The following is a 26863-nucleotide window of genomic DNA, read 5'->3' as shown; positions in this document are numbered from 1 at the left end:
ACCTTGAAGACCGTGGATCTGTAGAATGATTGGGTTGGAACTGACATTAAAAGTCATAGAACTGTAGAATGGTTGGGTTGGAATGGATGTTAAAGATCATAGAACCACAGAATGGTTGGGTTATAAGGGATCTCCCAGCCCCATCCCTGCCACGGGCTGGCTGCCCAGCATCAGCTCAGGCTGCCCAGGGCCCATCCATGGCTTTGGGCACCTGCAGGGATGAAGCACCCACACTGCTCTGGGCATACTGTTCATATGTCTGTAGAGAGGAAGACAGACACAGTGTTTGATGTGGTCCTTAGGTGTAGGAGTGTAACAGAAGTGGACCTTTTGGGTGCTGGAATGTCTGTGTGCTGCTATCTGTGGTATCTGCTGCACATGGCAGGTTTGGATGGAGAATCTCACCCAACACTGTCCTGCTGCTTTTTTTACTATATGCCATTGCAAAGGGGGTCTCTTGAAGATGGCTGGAGAGAAATGCTCTAAGGTCATCTTCAGGCCAGTTACTATAAACTGGAATTGCAGAAATACAGGAAAACATGTCCAGCCTGCAGTAAACCATAGGAGAATAGCAGCCAAGGCCCAACCTGGCTGCTTTCTCTAATTACCAGGTGTAGGGAAAGGGAAAGGCACACCTGTGACTGTGCCTGGAGGAGGCGAGAGAGGGAACAAGGACCAGCACTCACGTCCCATCCTTCTCCTTGCCCAGGTCCCCTCGCTCTGCAGTCTGACAGCTGGAAGGATGGAGAACTCATCAGTGGCCTCGGCCTCCTCGGAGGCGGGCAGCAGCCGCTCACAAGAGATTGAGGAGCTGGAGCGCTTCATCGACAGCTACGTGCTGGAGTACCAGGTGCAGGGGCTGCTCACTGACAAGACTGAGGGCGATGGCGAGAGCGAGAAGACACAATCCAACATCTCTCAGGTTGGTGAGGACGTGAGCCGTGGGGCTGAGCCATGCTAAAGCGTCTTTCCTAGCCTAGAAATGCATGGTGGGGTGGGTTGGGGCTGGACTTGGGAACTTGGAGGTATATTTATTTAACCGAAGGCTGGAAAATGGCTGTGTTTGAAGTGATGCTTTGGAGGGGCTTTAGGCCAAAGAGTGTTTTCATCATGTCATGTTGAGAAATACTATAGAATTAGAAGTAAATGAATAAGCAAAGTTTTGCTCCGTGTTTCAGAAGAGGCTCAGCACCGAGTGGTGGGACAGTTTGCCCTTTCCCATAAAGAAAAGAGTCTGTGAGATCTGGTGCTCAATTAAAAGGCCTGTGCACGAGGTGGGAGTGCTATTGGGAATGGGGTGGTGTGCCCACACCTCAGCTGTGCCAGCCAAATCTATCTTGCTATGTCTGGAAATGGGACTGTGGCTTTTCTGCATGACTTGAAAGCAGCTGCTGGCTATCTGTAGGACAAGAGACAAGGATGATTTACATGTGTCACCTGCTGTTATCAAGCTGTGTGTACACTAAGAAGGAATTAGCTGTTGTGTCCAAAAGATATTTGCTTTCCTACCTTCGTCATTCCTCAGGCTTCTGTAAGGAATAACCAGGGATCGTTTGTTTTTCTTCTTCCTGAGCACTCTTATCAAAGCAATAAGTGTGCATGCACGGGCGGGCTGGTTTGTCAGCCAGGCTGAAGGCAGCAGGCTCCCTTTAACGAGAGCTGCAGGAGAAAGGATGGGTTTGTGGCTGAGCGCTGGACTGAGACCAAGAGAGCTGTGTTAGCTGCAGGGTTCTGCTGCCACTTAATCGCTAACTTTGGGCAAGTTACTGAAGCTCTGCAGTCCGCTTCCTCGTGGCAGGGAATTGAGATGGCTTAAGGATTATGTGGGATCTTTCATCTCTGTGGAGGGAAAGTTATTGTCATTATTACTTCCAGCGTTATGCTGTGGCTCTTCTTTTTGTTATGGAGTGGTAACCAGTGACCCCAAATTGAGTTGTTTCGATGCAGCTCTGCCTTTTGTTTCCTTTAAAAACAAGGAATGACAGAAAGAATGGGAAAGCAGTACTTTTTTTTTTTTTTTCCCACCCCCATCTTTAAAACCCTCTGTAATGATGCAACCCAGTGACGGCTGCAGCAGCTTCTCTAGCTTCCTGCCATTGTTCCTGGAGCTTTCCTCATGTGGCCATCACCAGGCAGAGCATTTCCCAGCCAGAGCCCTTGGGATCATCCTTGCTGGTTAGAGGGAGCCCTGTTGTTCTGGAACAGAGCTGGTGCTGCATAGAGAAAGGCTGTGGATGTTCCCCATCCCAGCACAGTCACGGTGCTGTTTGCTGGGTGATGTTTGCTGCGGGCTGATGCAGCAGTTTCCCCAGCCTGGCTATTATTTTACATAATGCCTTTCTATCCTTTTTGCAGTGGACGGCGGATTGTAGCGAGCAGCTTGATGGCAGCTGCTCCCCATCCAGAGGGAAGGGCTCCTCGTCACACCAGCACAAGCAGGTAGGAGAGTGTTTAGTTCTTCCTCTCCAGAGCTTTGCTTTTTGTTCTTTTCCTGCAGCCAGGGAATGCTGAGCCCATTCTTCCAGCTTGGCATTGGGATGGTTCCTCCTCCAGCAGGACCCAGCAAGGAGGCTGGGCTTGGTGGTAACCAAGCATGGAGATTCTACATTTGCATTCTTCAGGAACAGCGTTTTGGGATGCTGTGATTAAATCCTTTTTCTTTCATAGCTATTTTATTTATTTGTTTGTTTGTTTATTTACTGTGGTTGCCTGCTTTAGTTGATCAGTATCTCTTCAAACTCTGGGATGAAACACCTCCAGGTTTAGTGCTGGGAACTGGAGGAGTTCCTGTTGGGCTTCAGACTCACCTTGAATCCAGCAGTGCTGTCTGGAGCTGGGAGCCTGGGGGGCAGTAGCATTTCACTTAGCAGCTGCAGCGAGAGCTCACCTGCAGCGCTCTATTGTGACCCCCAGCACAGGGAGGCTGTCAGAGTGGGCCCAGAGGAGGCACCAAGATGCTTGGGGGGCTGGAGCATCCCTCCTGAGCACAGGCTGAGGGAGATGGAGGTGTTAAGTCTGCAGAAGAGGGGGCTCTGGAGAGACCTTCCAGGACTTTGAGGGAGAAGGGCTGGCTTTTTACATCAGCAGATAGTGATGGGTCAAGGGGGAGTGGTTTAAAAAGTGGGGAAATTTAGGTGAGATGATGGTGAGGCCCTGGCACTGAGTTCCAAAGAAGCGTGGGTGCCTCATCCCTGCAGCTGTTCTGGGATCTTACAGTTATGTGGTCTTTCCCAACCCAACCATCCCATGGTTCTGTGACTCCTTTTTTCCCTCTGCTCCACCACCAAAAGCCAATAGGAGATGAGCAGCTTGCCAGCATGTGCATGTGTTATGCCAAAGCCCCTCTGCTTCCACGTAAGGCTTACCAATCATAAAGAAAGTAAGTAAAGGCAAGCTCCAGGTCATCAGTTGAACAGCGTGGTAGTTACTGGGGGTGGCTGACCAGTGTCTGCCCTGGGATTACCCCCGTCAGATACTGGTGACCAGCAAGGTATCTGCACAATCCCTTTGTACCGTGGCCATATGATATATATATATATGTGTATGTATATATGTATATATACACATACATATATACATATACATATGTACATATGTATATATACATATATATACACATACATATATATATACACACAAACCCTACTGGCACTGGCTGCCCTAGGGCAAGCTAGGGCACAGCTAACATCCATGTATGCCCAGGCTGCGTTCTGTGCTCTGCTTTCCCCACATTTGGGCTCTCTCCCAGCCTGCAGCAGAGCTCATAATTATCTCTCTCCGTGTTGGGCTTCCTTTAACAGCGAGGAACAAATTTTCCTTGGCACCAGAGAGGAGCTGCACACTATTGTTCTGCTGCCCAGGCAGCCTTTCTCTTTCTGCTATGGATATACAGCCGAATCACTGCTGGTGAGAGTGGGGTTCAGTGCATTACTCTTGTTGGATGCTGATTTTTCTCATTGGTAGCAAGGAAAGAAAAAACATTAATGAGGTTTTTTGTCTTGCACGTAAATTATCACTCCCTCTTCAAACCTGCTTGGGAACAAAAAGCTGGATAATGGTTTCCTGGGGGATGATGTTACCTTTTGTTTTTCGCTGCAATTTGTTTACTGGGTTTGAGACTTATTTTTTTTTATTGGAAAGGAGAACTCTTTGATTTTTTTGTCTTTTCTTTCCATCTGGGCATTCTGCATTGTGCAGTAAGGTTGCAGGGAGGAGGAAAGCCCAGGCTGTGGTGCTCATGGGGGATCTCCTGACACAGGTTGCATGAAGTCCTGGTGTGCTGAGGGGAGCCCAGTCTCACAGTTACATTCTGCTCAGCTGTATTTCTCCTGGCTCCCTCCTGGGAACACTTGGGTGTGCTGCACAGCGAGGCACTGAGCCCTGCAATGTTCCTGCAGAGCACTGGGCAGTGCCCCCAGAGGGCCCGTTGGGGTGGAAACCAATAGTCTGTGGGGTGAGAACATACCCCGTTGATATATATGAGGTATTGCCTGTGCCAGTATGCATGAGGAAAGGTCAGATAATGGTAACATTTCAAATCTTTTCCTGCTTAGATTTTATTTATTTTTTTTTTTCAAAAAACACCCAGTGGGAGGATTTTATGTAATACGCTATTTGCATTCCCCTCATAGGGCTGAAGCTGTGATATATTTCTGAGGGCGATTCATTGAGCAAATGGCTTGTGGTGTGTTGTGTATGGAGGGATCCATGGAGCTCCAGGATGTGAGAAACCTGGCAATAGCTCCATGGCCATCTCCATGTCCCTCTACATGCCCTGGGGACTTGTAGCATGACTGGGAGCCTCAGGGGCTTCTCCAGGTGAGGGTCGTGCTGTCCATGAACCCAAGCCTTGATGATACTGAGAGTATGAGAAGCTCCCATGCCTCCACCAAACCAAAGCTCGTCCACATGTATCCTCTGTGACTCAGAGGTGCTCGGTGCTGTGCTGGTGTCAAAATGCATCCCCATGGGTGATGCTGTGTGTTGTGTCCCCACACTGTGCAGGCAGAGGGCATTTGGGGACATGCTGCTGTGGGGTATGTGACTGCTGGGGGTGGGGTGGGGTTGGGGCAGACCCACGTAAATCCCTTAGGACACACTTTGCAGTGACTCACTTGAGCCTGAAAACCCCCCTCTGATAAGCACTTGGCTTCCAACCATAGGAATTTGTGTTAGCACATGAAGATGATTGACTCTGTGGGATTTTGGCCATCACACTGAAGGGCTGTTGGGGCAAGTAGGTGCAGCCAGACACAGCTGCTTGCTTTGTCTCATTCCCAACAGAGAAAGAGAAGGCGAAAGTCAGGGAGTCACTTTGAGGCTCTGCCAAGGAATACAGGCTGGCGCAGCCCTGCCTTGGGAAGAAGAAATTAAAGCTCTAGGTGAGGTGACCAGCCCTCAAAGGTGATCAAGGAGCAGCTCTGGCAGAACCGGTCACCAAGTGGCATTCCATCTGTAGCTGCTGCTGACGCTCCTTCCATGCGGTGAATAAAGATCTGCTGAGAAAGGAATTAAACCACTCAGCTGATGTGTAGGTTGAGCTTGCTCCGAGGCTTCTGGTTGTGTTAAAGCAGCACTCTTTATAAAAGAACGACCTTGTGTTTGGTGGTTGATTTATCCCCTCCATACTCCTTATACTTTCCATAACTTTCCATACCCTCCAGGTTTTGGCACATCAGTGTTTGTCTGGGACGTGTGTATACCAAAAGTAGGTGTGTTGGATGTCACTGAGACCTTTGGTCCTGAGCTCTGTCTGTTCTATTACTGCTGCTGAGAGAAACCAGTGTGTTGCTAACACGTGACAAACCAGGTGGTTCTTTGGTCTCTCGTGGCCATTTCTGTATTTTAGGAAGTTTTATCATGGTAACTTGAACATTAGTTCCACTCTACAGCCAGAACTTCTCAAGGATGCTGTCTAGAGCGTTGGCCTTACCTTTCCAGCCTTACCAAGCCTTACCTGTCCAGTGAGGACAGCCACTTGGGGACTGCAGAGTTTCTGTTTATTGCATGCTCATCAGAGAAAGATTTCCTCTTCTGTGAATGAGATTTTCCAGTGTGCACCGAAGCACCAGGAAGAAATAACTCTCGAGCTGGCAAAGGGAGCAGGATTAATTAGTTCACACCACAAAGCTCTGCGAAGGTGAAAATTGCAGTATGAGTGAAACATGTGATTATTGCTAATTAAAATGTAAATGTTAGATGTGACAGCTAGGAGGGTGGTTGCCAGGGTTGACATGCACAGCCTCGCTCTTCTAAGGAGCTGCAGTGTTTAGCTGGGAGGATTTGCATGGATAAAAGCAGCTGCTGGCAATTTCCTTCCCAAGGAGTTGTTTGTCTCCAACCCCAAAATTCGGGATGGAGATTCCCTTTCCTCGTGGTGAATGTAGACCTGGAGTGGTAGCTGGATCCTGCTGAGAGCTGGGAATGAGAGCTCACTGATCTTCAGGGTGTTGGAGGAGGTGGGAGAGTCCTTGTCTTTTGGGGACATCGGTCCCAAGGGAAAAAGGATGGGACCATACAACCATCGGTGTGTTTGGATTGCATTGTGCTGAGGGGGAAAGAAGGTGCTTTCTGCCACTGGTGTTACAGCTCATGGGAGCAGCTGCAGCTTCTCAGACTTGTTCTGTACACCACTGAAAAACTGGTTGACTTACCCTCATTCGTAGTTAGCACTGACTTTAGGATATAGCAGCTACAAGGTGGTTGGGCTTGCTGGCTTTAAGGATGGCAAACATGCAGTGTGGCCATGCGGAAATGGGCAGTGATGCATTTTTACCTCATTTTAGGTAAATCCTACACCTTCCTACCCTTGTGTTGGATAGATCCTAAACCTTCCTTCCAGTCCCTCATGTTGGGTAAATCCTCCAGCCCAAGCAGGGAGAGGAGAACAGAAGACCCAACCAGGACATGGGCTTTGCCCAGAATTAATCACCTTCCAAATTGATGGCGTAATAGAGTTGAATATTCTGCACACTTTGATTTAGGGTTTTTGAATCATCTTGGGTTACTCCCGAAGCCCTTTGGGAGCCTCTGAGGAGAACTTCAGGAGCAATTACCCTGACAAAAAACCCTTTCTCCCCAAGCACCTCGTGTTGTTTGGGTAAATAGAGCTGGTTGGGTTGGTTGTTCTGGTTTTGGCTTATTCATCTTGTCCCGCGGGGTGCTGACTGAACAAGAAAGCTGTGTGATGTTTGATGGCAGAATGAGTGTGAGGAGAAGAAAGGAGGACGTGAGGGACAACCCCTGAAGGGACAAGAGTTACTGGGGTGGAGTGTTGGGCTGGTGAAGCCCGAGTATTGTCAGGTGTAAGGGGAGCTGGGCTCAGCTGCAGGCTATGCAGGGGGAAGGAGCAAATGAAGGGTTGATTTGGGGCACAGGGTTTGAGTTGGCAGGAATTGAGGATATATCTGCAGTTTTAGAGGATGTAGGATATGTATAATGGGTATATATATGTATATGAAGCCATAGGAGGTATTATTTTTCTCCATGCATGAACTACTTTGCTATAGTTAAATCTTTACGATCGCTTTTTATCTCTTTGCAGTGCGAGAAAATTCCATCCAGATGTACAAAAGGGCTCAAAGGAAGTGCAAAAATAGGGCCGTGTTACATGGGCAGGGATCTTGAGGTGCTGGTGTGCGTGGCTCAGGAATAGCAGCTCTCCTGCTTGGTCAGCTCAGTGGTTTTCATGGGGATGGGATGGCACTGCCCTTGACTAAAGCCAGCTGTTTGTTGTTCCAGGAAGATTGGGATCACAGCAGCGGTGGGAGCGCAGGATCGCGGCCGGGTTCAGGCTCCAGGTGTGGCTCTGGATCAAGGTCTGGGAGGAGCAGCCAGTTCAGGCACACCACCAAGGTACACCTGGTAGCCATGGGGAGAGCTGGGTGCTGGCCTCGTGTGCTCTGCTTGGGAGGTTTCCAACGTCGTGTGCTGCATATGTGCCTCCTTGTAGGGTGTGATGCGTGTTGGTGCACAAATTGCTGCCCTATTTGTGCCCAACCCATCACCTGACTGCTGAGGAATGCAGCTGTCCTTCGGCCTCGGGTTCTGCTGAGGAGTGAGTGCCTTTATGTCTTGCAAGAAGGCTGCAGCCAGGTGGTTGAGCATGAAGGAAATTTGCTTTTTTTGCTTAAAATCCTGGAGTACCTCAAATCTGGGAAATTAAGAGATGCCTGTAGTTGCTATTTTGGTGAGTCTTTAGTAGAGGTTGAATTAGGAGTGAACAGCACATAGGTGGTGTTACATCATGACCCTGAGTCCAGCAGCTTTCCAGGGTTAGATGGGAAGCTGCCTTCCACAAAAGACATGGGGAATTTGCTGCTGATGTGGTTTTAGGGCCTTTCCCTGCCTGAACTCAGTCCACGGACCTCCATCTGCATGCATGAGTGTTGGTTGTGCCAAAGGCCAGGGCCAGCATTCAAAGTCCACCCTTGCATATCAAGCATCCTGGAGAGCATGAGGAAATGTCCTGAGCAGTGCAGCGATGGTTTGAGGCTGGGGATTGAATGAGAAGGAGACTTCTGCTCTGGTAGCACATGCCACGGGATAATCCTTCTGTCTGTACCACACACAGCACTGAGACCTTCTGGTGCTGCTCTCTGTTAGTGCAGAGTGTGGTGATGAGACACGTTCTGTGCCATGAGGAGCATGATTTTGCACTTGCAGCGATTTGCTGGGGGGTGGTAATGAGGAGTGGCAGGAGAAACCGGTGTGACACTGAGCTGGCGTTGGGAGAAAAAAAAAAGGGCAGTCCTGCTTCTAAATGCTGACTTTGTGGGGAATTTGCTGAGGTTGCAGATGTAAGTAAACAGGCAGAGTCCACGTGGCGGGTGGCGCGCTCTGTTCCCATCGCCGTGTGTTCTGGCTGTAGGTTTTGGTCACCTGAGTGTGTGTGCTCACGAGATCTGAAGGACAGAGGTTATGAAAATGCATTTAAGCCATTCAGGGTGAAAGGGTTCGTTTTATTGGATCTGTGCTGTCTCTGAGCGTCGGTGACGTTCTCACCAGTGCATCACTCAATCATCCTTCCTGTCTTAATTAATTTGCAGCAGTTCTAACCCCCTTCACAGTGAAAATTAGTATCTAAAGCTGAGGGTTGGGTCATGGGGAGCTTTGTATTAAAACTACTCACCTCTGTAATTGCATTTCAGGGGGAGCTGGCAGCAAAGATCTGTTTCTCTTAAATACGTGCAATTTGTTTATTCTCCTGGACTTGAGTATTGGCTTTTTTAGTCCTATGGCAGAGTCTCAGCAGCACACTGGGAGCTGCTGGCAAACCAAGGCACAACCCAGTTACCAAAGCAGGTCATCTGAGACAGCAAAGGCTCAGAAGGACCACAGCATCTCATGACTCAATGACAAATTGTATTAGAAACGAGCAGTTCCTCAGGAAAACTTTATGTGGTGGTGTAAGTACAGAAGTGGTTGTGCCTGTGTTGCAAGAGCCTTGTGTCTATGAGGAGACAAACCTGTTTGTTGGGGAGTATTGGTGATAAGTAAGTGTACTATGAATAGGAAATAGCATATCCATCCACGAGTCTGAGTCGAGTCTGATTTCATGGCTGGCCCTGACAAAACCCAACGTGCTGTACCTCTTTGCTGCTATCTGCTTGTGAAGGGTGGCGAGGGCAGCCCTCTGCTTGTGGGGAGGGAGCATGGGGGCTGGTGATTGTAGAAGGGCTATGAAGGGTGAAAAGCAACTTAGGGTTTTGGCTTGGATGCTTTTCCATTGGGGAAAAATTGGAGCTTCAATATGGGGTTGTGCCCTACTGTGAGACATCGGTAGAGTGAGGAGGAGCTTGTCACCATGACTCCTTGAAGAAGCATTCACCACAGTGGTGAAATACGGAGGTGTTTCACCTTGTGCTTCACTAGAGGCTTTCCATGTGCTTATTGGTGACAGCCCTTGAAGCTATTAGAGCCATCTGGACATGGTCCTGGATGTCTGGCTCTTGGTGGCCCTGCTTGACCTTGGTTGGACCAGGTTACCTTGGAGGTGCCTCCCCACATCAACCAGCTGGAATGTTGTGGTCAGAGTGCCAACCTTCCCACTGGGTTTGTGTTTCTTGAAGGCCACGTGCCCACACTGGCAGCAGATGTTGGGTAGGAGGATGGGGCCAGTGTCAGCCCACATGTTGTCCACTCTGTGTTGTCCATAGCTTTGTGTCCCAAGGGCTGAAACTTTCCCTTCCTGCCTCTGAGTGCACTTTTACAGCTAGCAAGGGGTCTGTGTGTCACAGCAAGGCCTCTTGATGTGGAAGTGGGAAACGCTGGGTGCCAAGCAGGGCCTTGTGCCATGTAACCACTTCTCCATCCTTCCTAGAATGGCAACAAGGAGGGCTCCCTTGACATGCTGGGCACTGACATCTGGGCTGCCAACACCTTCGATTCCTTCAGGTAAGCTGATGTTAGAGGTTTGTGCATGGGGCTGTCTTGTTGGTGCTCAGGTGGGCACTGCCACATGGCCTCCATCACTGCTCCTCACGTAGTCCGTGGCACTAAGCACCAACAGCCAACTCTTTAGTTGGATATTAGGAGAAATTCCTTCTGCAATGAGCAGCAGTGCAGTGGCACAGGATGCCCAGAGGGTGGTGGAGTCCCCATCCCTGGAGGTGTCCAAGAGTTGTAGAGAGGTGGCACTGAGGGACATGGTCAGTGCTATGGTGGGGTGGGTTGGGCTTGGGGGTCTTGGAAGTCTTTTCCAACGACAATGATTCTGTGAATGTACTTAATGCATTGTGTGCGCTTAGGAGAGGCCTGCATGCCAAACGTCTCAAAAAGGCACTGACAGGACTGTTGGCAATCATCTGAGAGCTGCCCAGGCGAGACTGAGCTCTGCTCCTGGCCTTCTCTTCCACTAACTGCTGCTGCGATCATGTGTTTGCTCTGCAGTCTGGAGCAGCCTCTGCTGCAGTACCTCCTTGGTACAAAGAGCAAATGCAGGTAGCAAGGCGTGTGGTCTTCATGACTGCTGCAGTGTGAGGTTGGAGGTCTGTGGCATCACACTGCTCAGGTGGTGCCTCCAAAGCACCATCTGTCCTCATCTGCAGGCTCAAGTTTGCTCCTTTGCTCTTAGCGTGGTTCTATTGAATTAGCAGTGCACTCACTCTCTTTGTCTCTCTTTGTTTTCCTCTCCCAGTGGTGCGACGTGGGACCTGCAGCCTGAAAAACTAGATTTCAGCCAATTCCACAGGAAGCTCCGGAACACTTCCAAACACCCCCTGCCCCACATCGACAGGGAAGGGTGAGTGCCACGTGTGTGCATCCCTGCCCCAGAGCTACAAGTGAGGTGATGCTCTCCAGGAAGAAAGGAACTTCTTTGCAATGGGAATGCTGGCATGGTGGCATGGTCCATATGGAGGACCTGGAAGGTTGAACCACATTCGTGGTCCGAGAACTTGGCCATCTTCAGCTTGTGTGGTTTATAGCAGTGCACATCACTGTTCCATTCAGTGCAGGCTCAACTGTTGAACACACCCAGATTCCCTTAAAGTGATCAGATGTTAATTAACCTCCAGTCCTCCTTCAGCTGAGACCCATGTTTCTCACTGCTGCTTGTTGCCAAGAGCAGTGTAGGGCTGTGTGCAGGCATGGTGCAGGGCAGTAGGGCTGGGGCAGCGTTTCATTTGGTGTCAGTGGCTTTGTGCTCATGTGAGAATGTTTTGGAAGTGAACACTGTGACTTCAGAGACCTTGTTGTCTTTATGAAGGCCTTCTGCAGTGGGAGCTCATCTTCCCTGTGTGCCATCATAGAGAATTAATGTAGGTTCCAGCGGGGTTTCACTGCTCATGTTTTTGTTTGCTCTCTTTCTGCCACAGGCTTGGAAAAGGGAAATATGAAGATGGTGACAGCATCAATCTGAACGACATCGAGAAGGTCCTCCCAGCATGGCAGGTGGGTGCTGATGGGGGCAGAACCCACCCACATTTACACAGGGCTCAGAGCTTAGAAAGGGAGCTTCTGAAAGCACCAGGCTCCAAGTGTTGCCCAGAAGCGACCATGTGCTGACCCAGGTGTTTCCCTCTGTGGTGCACATGCCTTGTTTGTAGTACCTCTGCACTTACTCCTCTTTTTCCTGCCTGGTTTTTCTCTAGATCTGCCTCTACAGCTGCTTTTTGTGGTTAAATGACCACAGTGTATGATGGGGAGGCAGTGCTGTTGAAGAGGTCACTTTGTGTCTCAGTATTTCCCTTCCCAACGTCCCAGTCCTGAAAGCAGCTGTTTTCTCTTACTTGCTCGGTCTGTCTGGGCTTTAGGTCACAGGGAAAAAACATTGAGGCCTGATGGTAAAAACCCAACGACTCTGCAGAATGAGACTGCTTTCCCTGGGGAACCATTGGAATAATTGAAGAATCAAAGGGAGTTTCCCAATATACTGGGACTGCATTTCTAGGGCTACCAGCTGTGCGCAGCACCGTATGCTCTGAGCTGGAAGACCCAGCAAAATGCTTGCTTTGGTGCTTTGTATTTTATTTTAGTTCTGTGTTTTAGTAAAACATGGAGGTGCACCCACCCTGGTGTGCACTGTGTGCACATGGGAACCAGGAGCCATACAGTTACCGGTGGGGATTTGTCTTTTTCAGTGTTGACAAGTAAAATGTTCCCTGACAGCTGTTCTAATCCTGCTGTCTCACGCGCTGGATGTGAAGGTGATTGTGGAGAGGTGGACGTGCTGCTCTTCAGCACATTAGATAGCTCTTTGGGATACAGCGTGTGGGAGCATTGGGGAGAATACAGTGTGGGCGTATGGAAGGAAATCCTTTGCTCTTTGGGGGGCTTTGCCTCACTGTGTCATTTCCCAGAACAGAGACTCTTCCCAATGGAGGTGCACAGATCCTTGTTCTGTCTATGCTTGAAGGTCTTGTGGGTTGCTTCTGGTCCACCTCTTTGGACACACCTTAGCATCAGCCTCTCCATGGATGGAGAACAAGCATCCTCCAGTGCAACTCTGCTACAAGGGTTCTGCTCTGCAGTATTTCAGCAACATATTGCAAGGGACATCCGTGCTTTTTTTGGTGTGTGGGGGGGGAAGTATGGAACAAAAAGAATCAGGTTAAAAAAATCAAAAAAATAAGAGGAAAAACAAACCGTCCTCCAAATGCTTTTCCTGTCACTGAGAGAGAAGTGCTCATCCTTTTGTTTCGATGCTGCAAAAGGTGTTCCTGCTGCTCGGAGCTGCTCTGCCATCTGGTGGGAGCTGCAGGCAGAGCCCTCCTGCTCGCTCCTCTTTGTCTCTCCTCTCATAGGATCTGCAGTTGGATTTGGGCACTCGTTCACTTAAGCATTGCCGAAGTGTCTTGGGAAGGAAATGTGAAGATGAGTATTCCCCAGCCAGAAGGGCTTTCAGACATGGCCGTGTGTGCTGGGTGCACATGCAGCCTGCAGACCGAGCCCTTGGCTACGTGGGTAGCTTGTGAAAGGGCAAAGGGGGTTAATTTTGAAGATGGTGCTGGTGTCCTTCAGTTTGACATCTTCATTGCCTTGCAGCTTGCTGTCCTGCACATCGAGTGCTGGGTGCAGTGCTGGGTTTCTGTCTACAGGAAAGACATCGGGGGGCTGGAGTGTGTCCAGACAGGGGCACTGGAGCTGTGAAGGGTCTGGTGGACAAGTCTTATGGGGAGCGACTGAGGGAACTGGGGTGGTTCATTCTGAAGAGGAAGAGGCTCAGGGGAGACCTCATTGCTCCCTACAACTCCCGAAGGGAGGCTGGAGTGAGGTGGGGGTCAGCCTCTGCTCCCAGGTCACAGCAGTAGGACAAGTGGTGGTGACCTCTTGTTGCACCAAGGGAGGTTCAGGTTGGATACTGGGAATGATTTCTCCAAAGGGCAGTGATGTGGTGGCACAGGCTGTGCAGGGAGGTGGTGGAGTCACTGTCCCTGGGGGTGTTCAGGACCCATGGAGATGTGGCACATAGGGACGTGGTTAGTGGGCATGGTAGGGTGGGTGGGGGTTGGGCATGGAGGATCTTGAAGGTCTTTTTCAACCTTAATGATTGTGTAGTTCTCATCTATGATTAATGTCTTTCAGTTTTCTTTCTGATTCTCTGAACCTTTCCATGATGTGCTTGGAATCAGAGTATAACTGCTAGTTTCTCTTTTATGGTTCAGATGCATTTGGGTGGAATCCACTGCATCTCAAGAGTGTGCAATTTACCTTCTCCATGCAGTGGCTTTGGAGCCCGCATCCTCTCTTGCCTGCTCCTACTGTATCACAGGATACACAGGACCACTCACTCAGTTCTCATTTTAGCTTCAGCCCTCCCTTGCATGCTACCACACTCTCTTCCCTCTGCTTGGCCTGTAGGAGACCCTTCAGCATCCAATGGGAGCTCCAAGCTGGGGAGACATCGTCCCCCCCTCAGCTTCCAGCTCCTGCTGAGCATGGCACCGCCTTCAGAGGAGGTTTCAGTCTTGCCAGCCAGCTTCCCATCTCCCAAGGGTCTTTCCAATGCTGAAACTGCTGCGGAAAACCCCTGGCAGAGAGCCATGGTTGATCATAGGTCACAACGCACTGAGGCTCACATCCCTGCTCGCTGAGCAGTAAGCCTTTATTGCTGTGATTTCCAGTAAGTTCTCATCTTCCCGCAGTCCATTTTGCTGTGGCACTGAACCCAACTGGCAAGGACTGTTTCCTTGGGAAAAGGAGTGGGCTGGGGGAGACGTGGTTGCCTGTAACCCTTCGGTGGGTGGCAGAGCAAGGGTCACAGTTGACCAGGGAAGGCAGGTTGCCATCTTCACACAGCTCATCAGCTCGAGGCTTCTTGCAAGGGTCAAACAGCAGCTCTGGCAGAGCAAAATTGCTCTGAAACCCTAAAGCAGGTTATAAATACAGCTTTTTTTCTGTCAGACTATCTGAAAAGGGAAGGTCTTCCAGTGGGTTTTTTGCTCTATGAGGGTCTTTTATGTCTCAGGCCTACAGCGAGCTGCTGCCAGGAGGGGAGATGTTGGGGTATGTCTGTGTCCTGGTTGAGCAGACTGGGTTTGGAGATGTTGTTCTGGGTGTGGAAGGGGTGAGGGTGACTGATCTCACACCCCTGAAGGTTTCAGGTTTTGTCTGCTGGGAGGCGAAGTCACTGTGACATCAGTGGCTGTGCGATGGGGAACCAGTGGTGGGTGAAGACCACCAGAGGGCAATGAATGGGATGGGGAGCGTGGCCTTGGGATTGCTGCTTGGTGACAGCTGGGGCCCTGCAGCACTAGAGGGCACTGCAGCATCGCTGCACAGCTCCAGAGTGGACTCCGTGCGGAAGAAACAGGACTTTATTCCAAGGGCTTTTTCCAGGCAGCAAAATTCTACATCTTGCACCCATCCTGTGCCCAGGGGTAGGACTTGCTCTGCAGCCACACAGTGCCACCCAACCCTGGAAATCTGACATCTCCAGTTGTGCCCTTTGGCTTGTTTGCAGGGCTTTTGCAGACATGGACTCACACTGTCGTGCAAGGGTTGGTCCCATACCAGGTTCCTCACACCAAAGAGTGGTGCCATGTGTGCTGGGAGGTCCTCACTTGCTGTGGAAGGTGATGCTGCCCGTTTGATGCAGGGGCTCATCCTGTTGCATTCTGTCCTTTATCTGCCCCATGCAGAAGGATGTGCCAACATCAGCAGGAGGGCAGTGGGGATGGCAGTGACATCCACAGCAGAACCACTGCTGCTTCTCAGACCCCAGCTGTCTGGGTGCTGGTTTGCCCTAAGAACAAGAAAAGTGTTGGAATTTGGGATGCTCTGCAGCTTATCTTTGGGATGGGATGGAGCTGCAGCTCTAGGCTGGGCTTACCAGTGGGAGTTTACAGGGTTTGGAGGAGCTGGTGTGATGCAGAAGAAGAGCCTGGCAGCAAGCAAGTAGCAACTGAAGCACTGTTGAGAGGAAGGAATGGAAAGGGAAAGCATGTAGGGGTGGTCCAGGGAAAACATGCAGCTTCTCCTGAACAGGAGCTATGGCTTGCAGCCGGCCACATGCACATGAACAGAGAGGATGGGGCAGTGGTGTTTGCAGGACAGGGAGAGAAGGCCTGATATTTTGTTTTTCAGAGTTCACCAGTAGTTCTAGACCCGAGAATCGACCTTCCAGGGAATTTGCTGGTTTTTGTATGGAGACCAGATTACAAACAAAAGTGCTGTGGGTGTCTGAGGCTCTCAGTCATTGCCGCATTGAACTCTGGCTTGAGCCCAGCAGAGAGCAGCCCAGGCTTTGCTCAGGCTTTTAGCTGACTTTCCTTTCAAGAAGGTTTGTTTTCATGCAGCTCTGTAATACCTAAAGAAAGCCTGTAAGGTTTGGTTTTGTTCTTTCCCAGTCTTTTCTATACACCACAACACCACTCCCTGACCCCAGAATCCTGCCTGAATTTCAACTTCTAGAAGGTGTTACATCTCCTTTGTTTTCCCAGAGGATTTGTTAGAAGCCTGAGAGGTCCTTTTTAGCTCTGCCTTGAATTCTGCTGAGTGTTTTCCCGGAGTCAGTTGCAGAGCAGAATGATGTTGAAAAGGTTGTTGAAAGGAGCAGAAGAAAGAAAAAAAAAAATAAATAAAATCCAAGTTGATAAGGATCCCAAACAAAAGCTGAGTTCCTCTTTGGCCAAGCAGATTTCTGCTTGGCTTGTCCACTTCCACATCTTAATCCCCTTCCCCATTTCTCTGTGAAATAATAAATACAGGGAAAGGAGGGATTTCTAACCACAAAGCAGAGGGGTGGGCACACATCCCTGCTGGCAGAGGAGCTTGCAGAAGCACAGCTCCTTCTAACAGTTCTACTGATGCAGGTTGTCGTCGGCCCACATCTGACAAAATAGGGGCTTAATTTTTTCCTGTGACACTTAAGGTTTATCCTTGCCCAGAAGATGCTTCTCCCATGTGCTGCTTTTCCTCTGCTGTGATGGAAATAGTGGCAGCACAATGAATGAGACCAGAAGCTCCTCCAAGGCGCTTCCTGCCTGCAGGCAGCAGGTAAGCACATCCCCTTCTGCGCCGTGGCCGAGCACGCCGTGCTGCCTGGGGAGATGTATATATAGCCAGGGTGTAAATATAGGCTATTCGGTGGCAGGATGAGGGTTTGTTGCAATGCAAGGTGACTCGGTCAAAAACTGTCCCTTAACTGGGGAGTTCAGTGCTGGACGTGACGCCCCTGTGTCTCATTCATGGGAAAATAAAGATTGTGCAGGGAATTAAACCATGCGCTCCCTGTGGGAGCAGACCGAGCTCAGTAAGCAAGAATCCATTCAGTGTTCCGGTCTGTTTTCTCCATAGGTTGTGTATTTTAAAATACCCTTTGGGTTGTCTTGTTCTCTGAGATACTCTTTGCACTTTTCTACTGGCTCTAGAGATGGCAAGTGCTTGGTTGCTCATGTGCTAGGACTATAGTACCATGGGATGATTGAATGGTTGGGTTGGAAGGGACCTTGAAAGTCATAGAACCATAGAATGGTTGGGTTGGAAGGGACCATAAAGGCCTCCCCAACCCCACCCCTGCTGTGGGCTGGGTGTACCCCCAGCTCAGGTTGCCCAGGAGTTGGCCATGGAGTGCCATCCTAGCGGCTCTTGGTCCTGTGGCCAGGCAGGGTTCCTCTGCTCTGTTTTTCACCTGCCGTGGAGAACTGCTCATTGTTGGGTTTCTCTTCTCCTTTCTTCTTCTCCTCCACATCTCCCCTCCCCTCTCCTCTTTTTCTTGATTCCTGTAACATATGAACAACAGAACTACTGGAGAATGATAAAGCTGCATTTCTTCCTGCTTTTGTGGCTCTCTTGATTATTTCATTTCTCATTGTATATTCTTTTGAGGCTCCCCTCCAAACGGAAAGCAAATATATGTGCTTACAGGGGCAGTTTGCTTCCGTTTGGCTGAGCAAAACAAGCAGATAATGCAGCAGACTATGGCTGCTTCTGCTTGGAGGGAGCCCTGACACCTACCCCACTGGATAAATAAAGTACAAAAATCCAACTTCTTAACTTTGACTTGCTGAGCATTGTTAGGTAAGAATATCGGGGCTTGGGGTCAGCAGTTGCCTGGACGTGATTTTACCAAGTAGATGAGAGTAGAGATGCCCTGTCCTGGTCTTTGTCACCTTGAAGTGATAACTTTTACCGAAGCAAGTTCTCCAAAGTAAAAAATGAATCATAAATTTGTGTTTGTTATAATTCAGAAGAAAGCAAGGACCTGGGATGCCACTCAGGTTTCCAGCAAGCCCTACAGGTGCTGGGTGAGGAGACTGACTCTCACTGCAAGGTTCTGTGGAGACAGAATCAGGCCCAGGTGGTGCCTTTGTGCCTGAGCTTGAGTCAGGATGTTGGTTGGGGTTGTAAAACAAACCCATCAGGAAGGTCATGGAGAACCAGAGATGCCTGGCAATCCAAAAGGTTAGCATGCATTTAAGCCAGAAAAAGCTTAAGTGTGAGGGGGGATAAATGCAGCCACCAGTGTGTGAGCACCCACCTGGCACATTCTGCTTTTTATTTCATATTTTTTTTGCATGCCTGGCTTAACAATTAGAAGGCTGCGCCACACTTTGGTTTTTCCAGTCTACTGCATCGTGTGACCCCCATGACTCCCGACTTAAGCCTCATTATATAATGTAGGGCTGTTTTTTTGGAAAAAAAACCTCCATTTAATCCTTTCCGAGCAGAATTTGCTGGTTTTTGTTTTCTTTCGTATCGTCGCCTCGCTTCCCCCCGCCTACCCCTTCCCCGGCGCGCGCTCACGTTGGAGGCGTCAGTCTGGGAGCAGGGTCCTTTCTTCCTCTTTTATTTATTTATTTTTTAATTTTCTTCAAGTCTGTAGAGGAAAAAAAAAAAAAAAAAAAAGGGTTTATTTTCGTTTGCATGAGCTCCAATGCCTTTCTGCACCGCCGGGGGGGGGGAAGGACTACGTGATGTGCAGCAGGTATTTTGTGAATGGAGCTCAACCCTGTGACTCCCCGTCGCTCGGCCGAAGGGGGGAGGCAGGGGAAGGAGGGAGACAAGGGGAAAAAAAAAGGCCCCAGTGACTCCATACGACTTGCTCTGGCTGGAAAACTTTTTCAGTGCCGCGGTTCTTAAGCCAGGAGGAAGCTTTCTTCTGGCCCAAGAACAATAAAGGGGTCAGCAGCCTGATCCTCCCTCCTACACCCTCTTCCTTCCATTGTGAGGGGTATGTGCAAATATCCCGGGCCGCTTCTGCTGGGGCCTTGGGGACTCGAGCTGTGCATGTGACATTAAAGAAAGACTCTGGAGCAGCTCTGCGAGTTTAGCAATACTGCATTGCAAAACAAAAATAAAAATAACGGGAGGAAAAGAACAAAAGTGGAGTCTCTGAGGTGCTCTATTTCTGGTGCAGCATTGATGTGCTGGAGAAGGTGTTAATGGAGAAGGTTCTCAGGAGTATCTCATGGAATCATGAAGGTTGGAAAGGACCTCCAAGATTTCCATCGCCAGTGCTCCCACACTGTGCCCAGACCACGTCCCCATGTGCCACGTCTCTATGGTTCTTGAACACCTCCAGGGAGGGGGACTCTGCTGTTTCTCTTGGCATTTTGTTTTATCTTCACACAGTGAGGAGCAGCCTGTCTCCTTGCCGTGACCCCCTTGACATAGGTGCTCTTCCATGTACATACTCTGTCTGTATGCCATGGCAGCACCTTCCCCTTCCTCACCAGAACAATGGGGTGCTCGCCAAGGCCACCTGTATCTCTTTGTGCCCACACAGGTTGCAGGACTGCTGTGCATTCTGTGGTTGTGCAGAGGGAAGTGGTTGCGGGCATGATGGGGATGGGTTTATGATTGTCCTGGGTGATCTTAGTGGTCGTTTCCAGCCCTTACGATTCTCTGACTATAATGTTTTCTGAACTCAAAGCAGTCACCCAACAGCCCTGAGTGCCATTGCAGAGCACAGTGTGTTCTGCCACCAGAAGCAGCATTACTTATTCCAGATGTCAGCAGGGCAGCCACATGGCATCTGACATCTGCCAGACCATCCCAAAGGAGGCAGTGGGATCTGTGGACCTTTGTGAGCAGGTGAGGTCAGTACAGTGAGCTGTATGATGTGCCAATGGGAGAACGGATGGTGCTCATCAAATGGTAGGAACCCACCTCTATTTATTTCTACCTTTTCTGCGATGACTGGTGGACGGCACGTGTGACAGCTCTCCAGGCCTTGGCACCGAGCAGTCGCATGAATCACGACGGTGATTTTGCAGCAAGGCAGTTCCTGCCGTTATTATCTCCTCGCTGTGTCGATAACGTGTCGCTGGCGATGCTCAGGATTTCCTCACGCTCCAGAGCTTTCCTGAAGCACTGGAGGAAGTCGCCGTTCCAAGGTTGCACCTCCGTGCTGAGAACTGGGGGCCGGCCGCGAACGTACGTGCGACCCGACATGATCCGAAAAGCACTGCGACTCCTCTCCCTGTGGTGTCAACGTGTGCCTCCTCCTCCTCTGCAAATGCCAAATCAGGTTCCTGGTGATGCAGCTCTTGCGCTGCTTTTCCTCATCTGGAAGAGGAAATAGTGCATGATCGGCCGTCGTCAGCGAGGCCATGGAAGTGTATTGCGAGTGTTGAAAGCGTACAAGAGAATGAATTTGTATCTGTTCTGCCTGTCCTCAACTTCTGAGAGCTGCTGGAGTGAGGACACGCAAGTGCAGCAGCTCTTCACATTTCCTGGGGGTCTTCATCCGGCTCCATGCAAAGCTGGATGAAAAGTTTCTTGGCCATGTGGGAGGATACTGAAGATCTGGAGCAGCTTGGAATTTGGATAGGGTAACCCAGGCTTCTTTCACAGGTGCTTTTCCAAAGTTCTTTGGTTACTTAGTGCCGTCAGTCCGAGTAGTACAAACAGTTCGGATGATCGTGTTGGGAAAGAAAACTGGCTGCTCAGGAACAGATTGGAACAGAGCAGAGGATGGTTGGGAATGGATTGGATGGGGATATGTATGCGAGAAGATCAGGATTTGCTGATGTTCCATGAGTCTCCTGTCAGGTCTAGGCAAGTTGCTGCTTCTTGTTGAGATCAGTCCTGTTTCTGGAGAAATCAACAGCAAACCTTTGTCTCCTGTGTCAGGGTTCCAGCCTTCTGCTCATCTTTTCTGCCTGTGTCTTTGTGTCCTGCCTGTGCTGCCACCAAGGTTCTTGCAAGGGTAGATGGAATTGAAAAAAAGCTCATGTGGAAGGGCATGGAAGACAGGGAATCAAGCAGGAGTCCAGGGAGACCTCTAGCCTGTTAGAAGCTCAGTGACCTCTTGGAAGATTGTTCATTGGGTGCTTCACAGTGTGGTTGGGTTGGAGGGGACCTCAGAGATCGCCCAGCTCCAACCCATCATCCACCAAGAGGTTTTGTGGAGTGGTGAGGCACAATCTGAATGTATACAGAGAGCCACATCTAGGGCTTATCCTCAAGGATAACGGTGACGGGCTGTTTCCTGATCCTTTAAAGGTTGTCTCTGGTTGGGAGCCGTGTACAGTAGGAGCAGTCATCAGCCTCATCTTACGTGCTTCTCGTCTCACCATTTGGGATCGTTTCCCCCATGGAAACCATCAAGAATTTCCGTTATTTCCTTTCCTGAGGCTTTGTTTGGGTGGGGATTTCTGGAAGGTATTTCGCAGGCAGGTATAATTAATGAAAGGCATACTTTGCCAATGGACAAGGTTTCTTTAAAAGCCGACCTCTCCCATGGTGGTAAAACATAAACTGCTTGTTGCCTGGTCCGATAGAGGGGAGGTGAGGACAGGAGGAGCCAATAAGCCTAGAATCATCTGAGTTAGACATGAGACACTGGGGCTAAGGCCCTTAGCCAGCAAATCCTTCAAATATGTGCTTAATTTTAAGTCCCACTGACTTCAATCTGTTTACCCTTGTGCTTAACTTTAAGCATGTACCTAAGTGCTCTGCTGGCTTTTGGCCAAGGCAAATAGTGGACTTAAAGAGCAGATTCGGGCAATGCAAGTGGTGTGCTGATGTCTCGCTGGGGCCGGGTGCTCTGTGATGGAGGGGGATGGCACTGGCATCCGCCAGCATATCCCAGCACTGATGGGTTGTTCTGTGGTGGGTGCTGCAGGAGCGGTGCGCTCGCCTTTTAGGGGGGAACGGTAACGATTTCAATCCCTGAGCAGGTATTTCAATTTTAGTGTCTCCGTGTTTTGCTGCTCTCACAGTGAAATCCTTCCGCATCGTTTCCGAGATTGCATTTTTCCTCTTAAATTACGAGAAAGAAGAGTTGTAGCGCAATGGAAGAGCCTTGTTTTATTACCAGGAGAGAGGAAGCCGAGCAGATAAATGACCTAACTCATAAATCTTTGCAGGCATTTGCATGGCTGCATTAACACTTATAACCCAAAGGACTCCTGCATTAGTACGAGCTTTTATAATGGCTCCATCTTTTCCCTTCCTGCTCATTCCTTGTTCTCATCCTCCTCTTGCTCATCCAGCCTTCACTCCTTGGCATCACAACGGTTCTCTCATTGTTTTTAATCTACGCATCACAAGCCCTAAAGCTAACAGCTGCCACCACGGCATGCATGGAAACGAACAGAGTCAGAAAACAAGCAGTGGGGTGTTTTTTGTTTAAAGCCCCACTGCCAGGGGTTAAGGGAAGTTTGCAGCTGGAACAAATATAGTGCTCGTCTCACTTCCTCAATAACTCTGCTCAGGGAGCACACAGTTGCCAGACGAAAGAAGCGTGGTCAGTCACCGAGTCTTTGAATGCAGCTCAATTTCCCCCCCTGCTCCAACCCATGGAATTTATATTAACCTCCAGCTTTTCTTAGCTGGTGGGAAATTTTTTATTTATTTTCTTCTTTTTTTCTTTCTTTTTTTTTTCTTTTTTTTTTTTTCTCACTTTTGTTGTTTGGGTTTGCTGGAGATGGCGGTACTCCTCACTTGATGCTCTTCCTGGACGGGAGCCATGGATCTTACATCTATCTTTTTGGCCTTGATAAGGAGAGAAGGGCTGAGGCTGCCGAGCACCAAGACTCCTGATGAATTGATCTTGGAAGGGCTTGCGGCGTTGTCTGCCCTCCCTGCACCCTTGGAAGCAGGTGGGCAAGGAGTTGGATGGAAGCAAGGTGCCCAAAACCACTTCGGGTGCAGCACTCAGCAGCCTCATTTAAGTTCTTTATAGCTCTCCATGACCAACCTTTAGAGCTGAGCTCCTGTATTAACCACCACACATCCAGTCATGCTATCAAGGGCTCCTACCCCCATCGGAACTAAAAGAAGCCCTACAAAAAGGGCTTCTACCCCCAGCAGAGCTAAAAGAAGCCCTACAAGAAGGGCTCCTACCCCATCAGAGGTAAAAGAAGCCCTACAAGAAGAGCTCCTACTCAGAGCTAAAAAAGGCCTGCAGAAAGGGCTTCTACCCCCAAAAGAGCTAAAAAAGCCCTAGCAAGGAGGTGTTTGTTTGTCGTATTTTATTACCGCTTCTTCTTTGTCCCCACTGGGTTCTAACAGAACACAGCCTGGAGGCACTTCATTGAATGCAAAATGAATTGGACAGGCACTGGCCATCTCTTGACAGCCATCACAGCAGTGGTCGTAGCCCACGTTTTCATTGGAAGAAAAGGCCGTAGTGTGACTGGTGCCTGGAGAGTAGGAGCTGTCGTTGTGTCTTTGCTTGAAGTTCACCCTTTACAAGATGTGGGAAATTAGATTCTGCTGCCTTTCTACCTGTCCTATAGAGTAGATTTTGGATAAAAAGACTTTTCCAAGGGCACAGTGAGGTTTTTTTTCAGAATTAAATCAATATGTAGGCACAGGGGTAAGTTCTGAGCTATGGCAGCGCCATGGGATCCTCTCTTGTTCTCTCTGGTCTGGGTTGGCCAAAGCAGAGACTTGAGAGAGAAGAAAAAACATTTCTTTGTGGCATGGTCCGGGGCAAAATGTGTTGGCTGCATCTTGGGAGGTTGAAAACAGAAATATCACAGAATCATAGAATGGCTTGGGTTGGAAGGGACCTCAAGGATTATTGAGCCCCAACCCCCCTGCTGTATTGTGCAAGAATGTTTCGGGCACATTGTGAGGGACTTGAAGAAGTAAAGGACACTGATGTTCTGCACAGCTTGCTTCAGCCAGGAAGGTGCCAATGTTAAGTCTGTGAGAAGGGTGAAGCACACATCAATGTGACCTCGTTGTAGTTGGGGTCCCCGTGACTTCAGTGGCACAGGGAATGGATGACAGCAAGATAAGTGAGCTTTCTTTGACAGAGACCTCTGCTCCAAAACCCTCTGGAATCCAATCAAATCCATTGAAGTATCACCAAAATTTCAGCAGGGATGTCTGTGCTCTGCCTGTGGTCCTGTGAAGGATGTCCCTTGCTCGTGCTACGTGCCACCATGGTGCAGGCTGACTAGTGCACCAGGGAGGCAGGTCATTGTATCTGGGTGTGCAAAGTAGAACCTACAGGAGGCTCTGAAGGAGACAAGAGATGGGGAAAGCTAGATTTGGGAAAGCAGAAAATACAGAGGAAGAATAGACTTCAAAGAAATACATAACCCCAAAGGGACCAAAATAGCTGAAGTTACAAATATTCCCATGGCAGCATCACAACACTAAGTTCAGGCCAAAGCCATTCCTTCCTCACCCCCAAATTAGCAGCTGCTGAGCAGAATGCATGAGGCTTTTTGGAGCAGTGCATCCCTTTCTTATAGTCAGCCTGGGCTACCCATAAGTAGTCCCAGGCTTTCCAACCTCCAGCAGCTTTGTCACCATCACCCAGCGTGATGTGGTCAGCAATGGAGTTGGTGGCACCAGGGGGTTGGGGGGAGCCCCATGGCTGAACCTCAAATTTGAAGGAGGCGAGAGCAGGGAACCACATTGAATTAAATCCATCTGCTCTGAGACCATCACTGAGTGCTGAAGGTGATGCTGCAGCATGTAAGAGTGCAAGCAGCGCTGTGGTTGTATCTGTATTTACTGGATAAGTGTATTTATTTCTGGATGGGACATACTGCCGACAGTAAGGTTTGTTTTCAAGCATGACCAGGCTAGAGGAAATGCATACAGATAAACAATAAACCTAAACAACACTAAAATAACATCAGTGAAAACAATCAGAGTTGCTTCCAGTCGCAAAGTATTGTTCCCATTTTGCTTGAACATGGGAAAAAAGCTCTGTTTCCTAAGTCGGATTGTAAGTGATGGTGGGTTTGCGGATTCTGGTAACAAAAGGGATTTCTTTTGTCTGTTATTTATATTCTTTCTATGGCACTGCGTGTCTGAATCGGTGCATCTGGAGTGCCTGGCTCCAAGGCTTCCAGTGTGCGCTGTGCTCTGTTGGCTCTGTGCATGTCTGCAGCTTCACCTGGGTTTTCAAGTTGTATCATCTCTGAACTGTGTTTGACTCAGGAGCCGTGGGGCTGAGCGTTAAGAACAGACCGCAGAAAACTCACTGTCAGTCATTGGCAGAAGGCATTGGGGAAGGTTCAAAGTGCATTTCACTTGGAGCATCATAGAATCACAGAGTCGCCAAGGTGGGCAAAGACCTCCAAGATCACTCAGTCAAGCATCCATCTACCACCAATATGTCCCCACTAAACTGTGTCATTTAGTACAAAATCTAAATGTTTCTTAATGCCTCCATAGATGGTGGCTCAACCTCCTCCTTGGGCAGCTCATTAGTATTAATTATTCTAATGAATTATTCTAATGCTTTAATTGTGTTTGCAGCCTCCGTCCCACGTGGGCAGTTTCACCCTGGGCTGTTCTGCCATTCTCTTTAGCTTTTGTTTTTATAGAATCAGAGAATCATTAAGGATGGAAAAGCTCTCAGAGATCCCCAAGCCACCCCACCATGCCCACTGACCACATCCCCAAGTGCCACATCTCCATCACTGAACACCTCCAGGGATGGGGACTCCTCCACCTCCCCAGGCAGCCTGTGCCACTGCATCACTGCTCTTAGGAGAGGAGACTGTTCCTTATATCCACCCTTTTATCTCAGGGCTGCATGCAGTGAGATGATGCTGGCACCGTGTATTTAATTTTCTGCCTAGTTGGGTGTCCACACTGCTGGTAGCAAGCTGGAGAAAAGAGGTGGGAAGAGCTGAAACCCTGGGACTGCATGTGTGAAATTAGCAACTCATTAAAATGCCCCAGGATTTGGGAGAGGTCATATAAACTGTCAGTAGCCTTTATCAAATGGGACCACAGGAGTTTGCATCCCTGGGGCAATATGGGAGGGCAGCCCTGTAGGAAATAGGCCAGAATTTTAGTGAAAACTAAGGAAGGGATGATATTTAGCTGTGACCATCCTGATCCCCATCATCTGTATGTGAAAAATCCCCTCTCGGAGCACACTCCCTGCACCTCTGCACTCAGCCTTTGCTGGCAGCGTGCACTTATGGCACACTCCCCAAAGATGCAGTTAATCAGGATATCCTCCAAACCGGGACATCCCCCAAGAAACAACTTCCTATGCCTGCCATACGATGGGCGTGCTGCTCAGTGCCATGATTCATTGGGCAGGCACGTCCTACCCTGCAGCCTGCAGAGCATCTCTCCTCTGAGATCTTTGCTCTCATCCCTCTTGGAAGCACCATCCCCTTGGACAGCCCAATAGCTGAATCTGCCTCTGGTTCTGATGGCTGAGCACGGCATGAAGGTGTTGCATTTTCTCTTCAGTTGGCGCTGGGTCCTGAATTAAATGATCATTAAGATCCTTTCCAACCCAGCCCGAGCCATTCTAGTCCTGTGCAGAAAAGAGCAGCAACAGATTCCTTATTCAGAAGCATCTATTCTAATAGCACCTTCCAGGAAAAACAAATAGCTTGCAGTTTGGAGGAACAGATTTATCACTTCAATTTTAATGGAGAGGAAATCATTTACAGGGCCCTTCCTGCCATTGTTAGGTATTTTCCATGGCTTCCAAATCAGGTCAAGGCTTTGGTTGGTGCCACGACCCTTTTCTTTCAAG

The 26863-nt window shown here is 49.3% G+C and overlaps 1 protein-coding gene across 4 annotated transcripts in view; it reads left to right on the top strand.

Annotated features, from left to right (window-relative positions):
- CTIF (cap binding complex dependent translation initiation factor) overlaps positions 1-26863 on the top strand; it is an 83312-nt gene that overhangs the window by 15869 nt on the left and 40580 nt on the right. For 2 of the 4 annotated variants that reach the window (XM_072360146.1, XM_072360145.1), the window contains exons 2-7: positions 710-922; positions 2356-2439; positions 7741-7854; positions 10322-10395; positions 11138-11242; positions 11817-11892. In XM_072360146.1, coding sequence (XP_072216247.1) covers positions 743-922; positions 2356-2439; positions 7741-7854; positions 10322-10395; positions 11138-11242; positions 11817-11892 — 633 coding nt within the window. In that variant the 5' untranslated portion in view covers positions 710-742. The remainder of the gene's footprint in view (positions 1-709; positions 923-2355; positions 2440-7740; positions 7855-10321; positions 10396-11137; positions 11243-11816; positions 11893-26863) is intronic. The other 2 variants (XM_072360149.1, XM_072360147.1) reach the window with 1 other exon arrangement.

This window comes from Excalfactoria chinensis, chromosome Z (assembly GCF_039878825.1).
Source record: "Excalfactoria chinensis isolate bCotChi1 chromosome Z, bCotChi1.hap2, whole genome shotgun sequence".
NCBI lineage: Eukaryota > Metazoa > Chordata > Aves > Galliformes > Phasianidae > Excalfactoria > Excalfactoria chinensis.
This window is presented reverse-complemented; position numbering and strand designations above follow the sequence as displayed.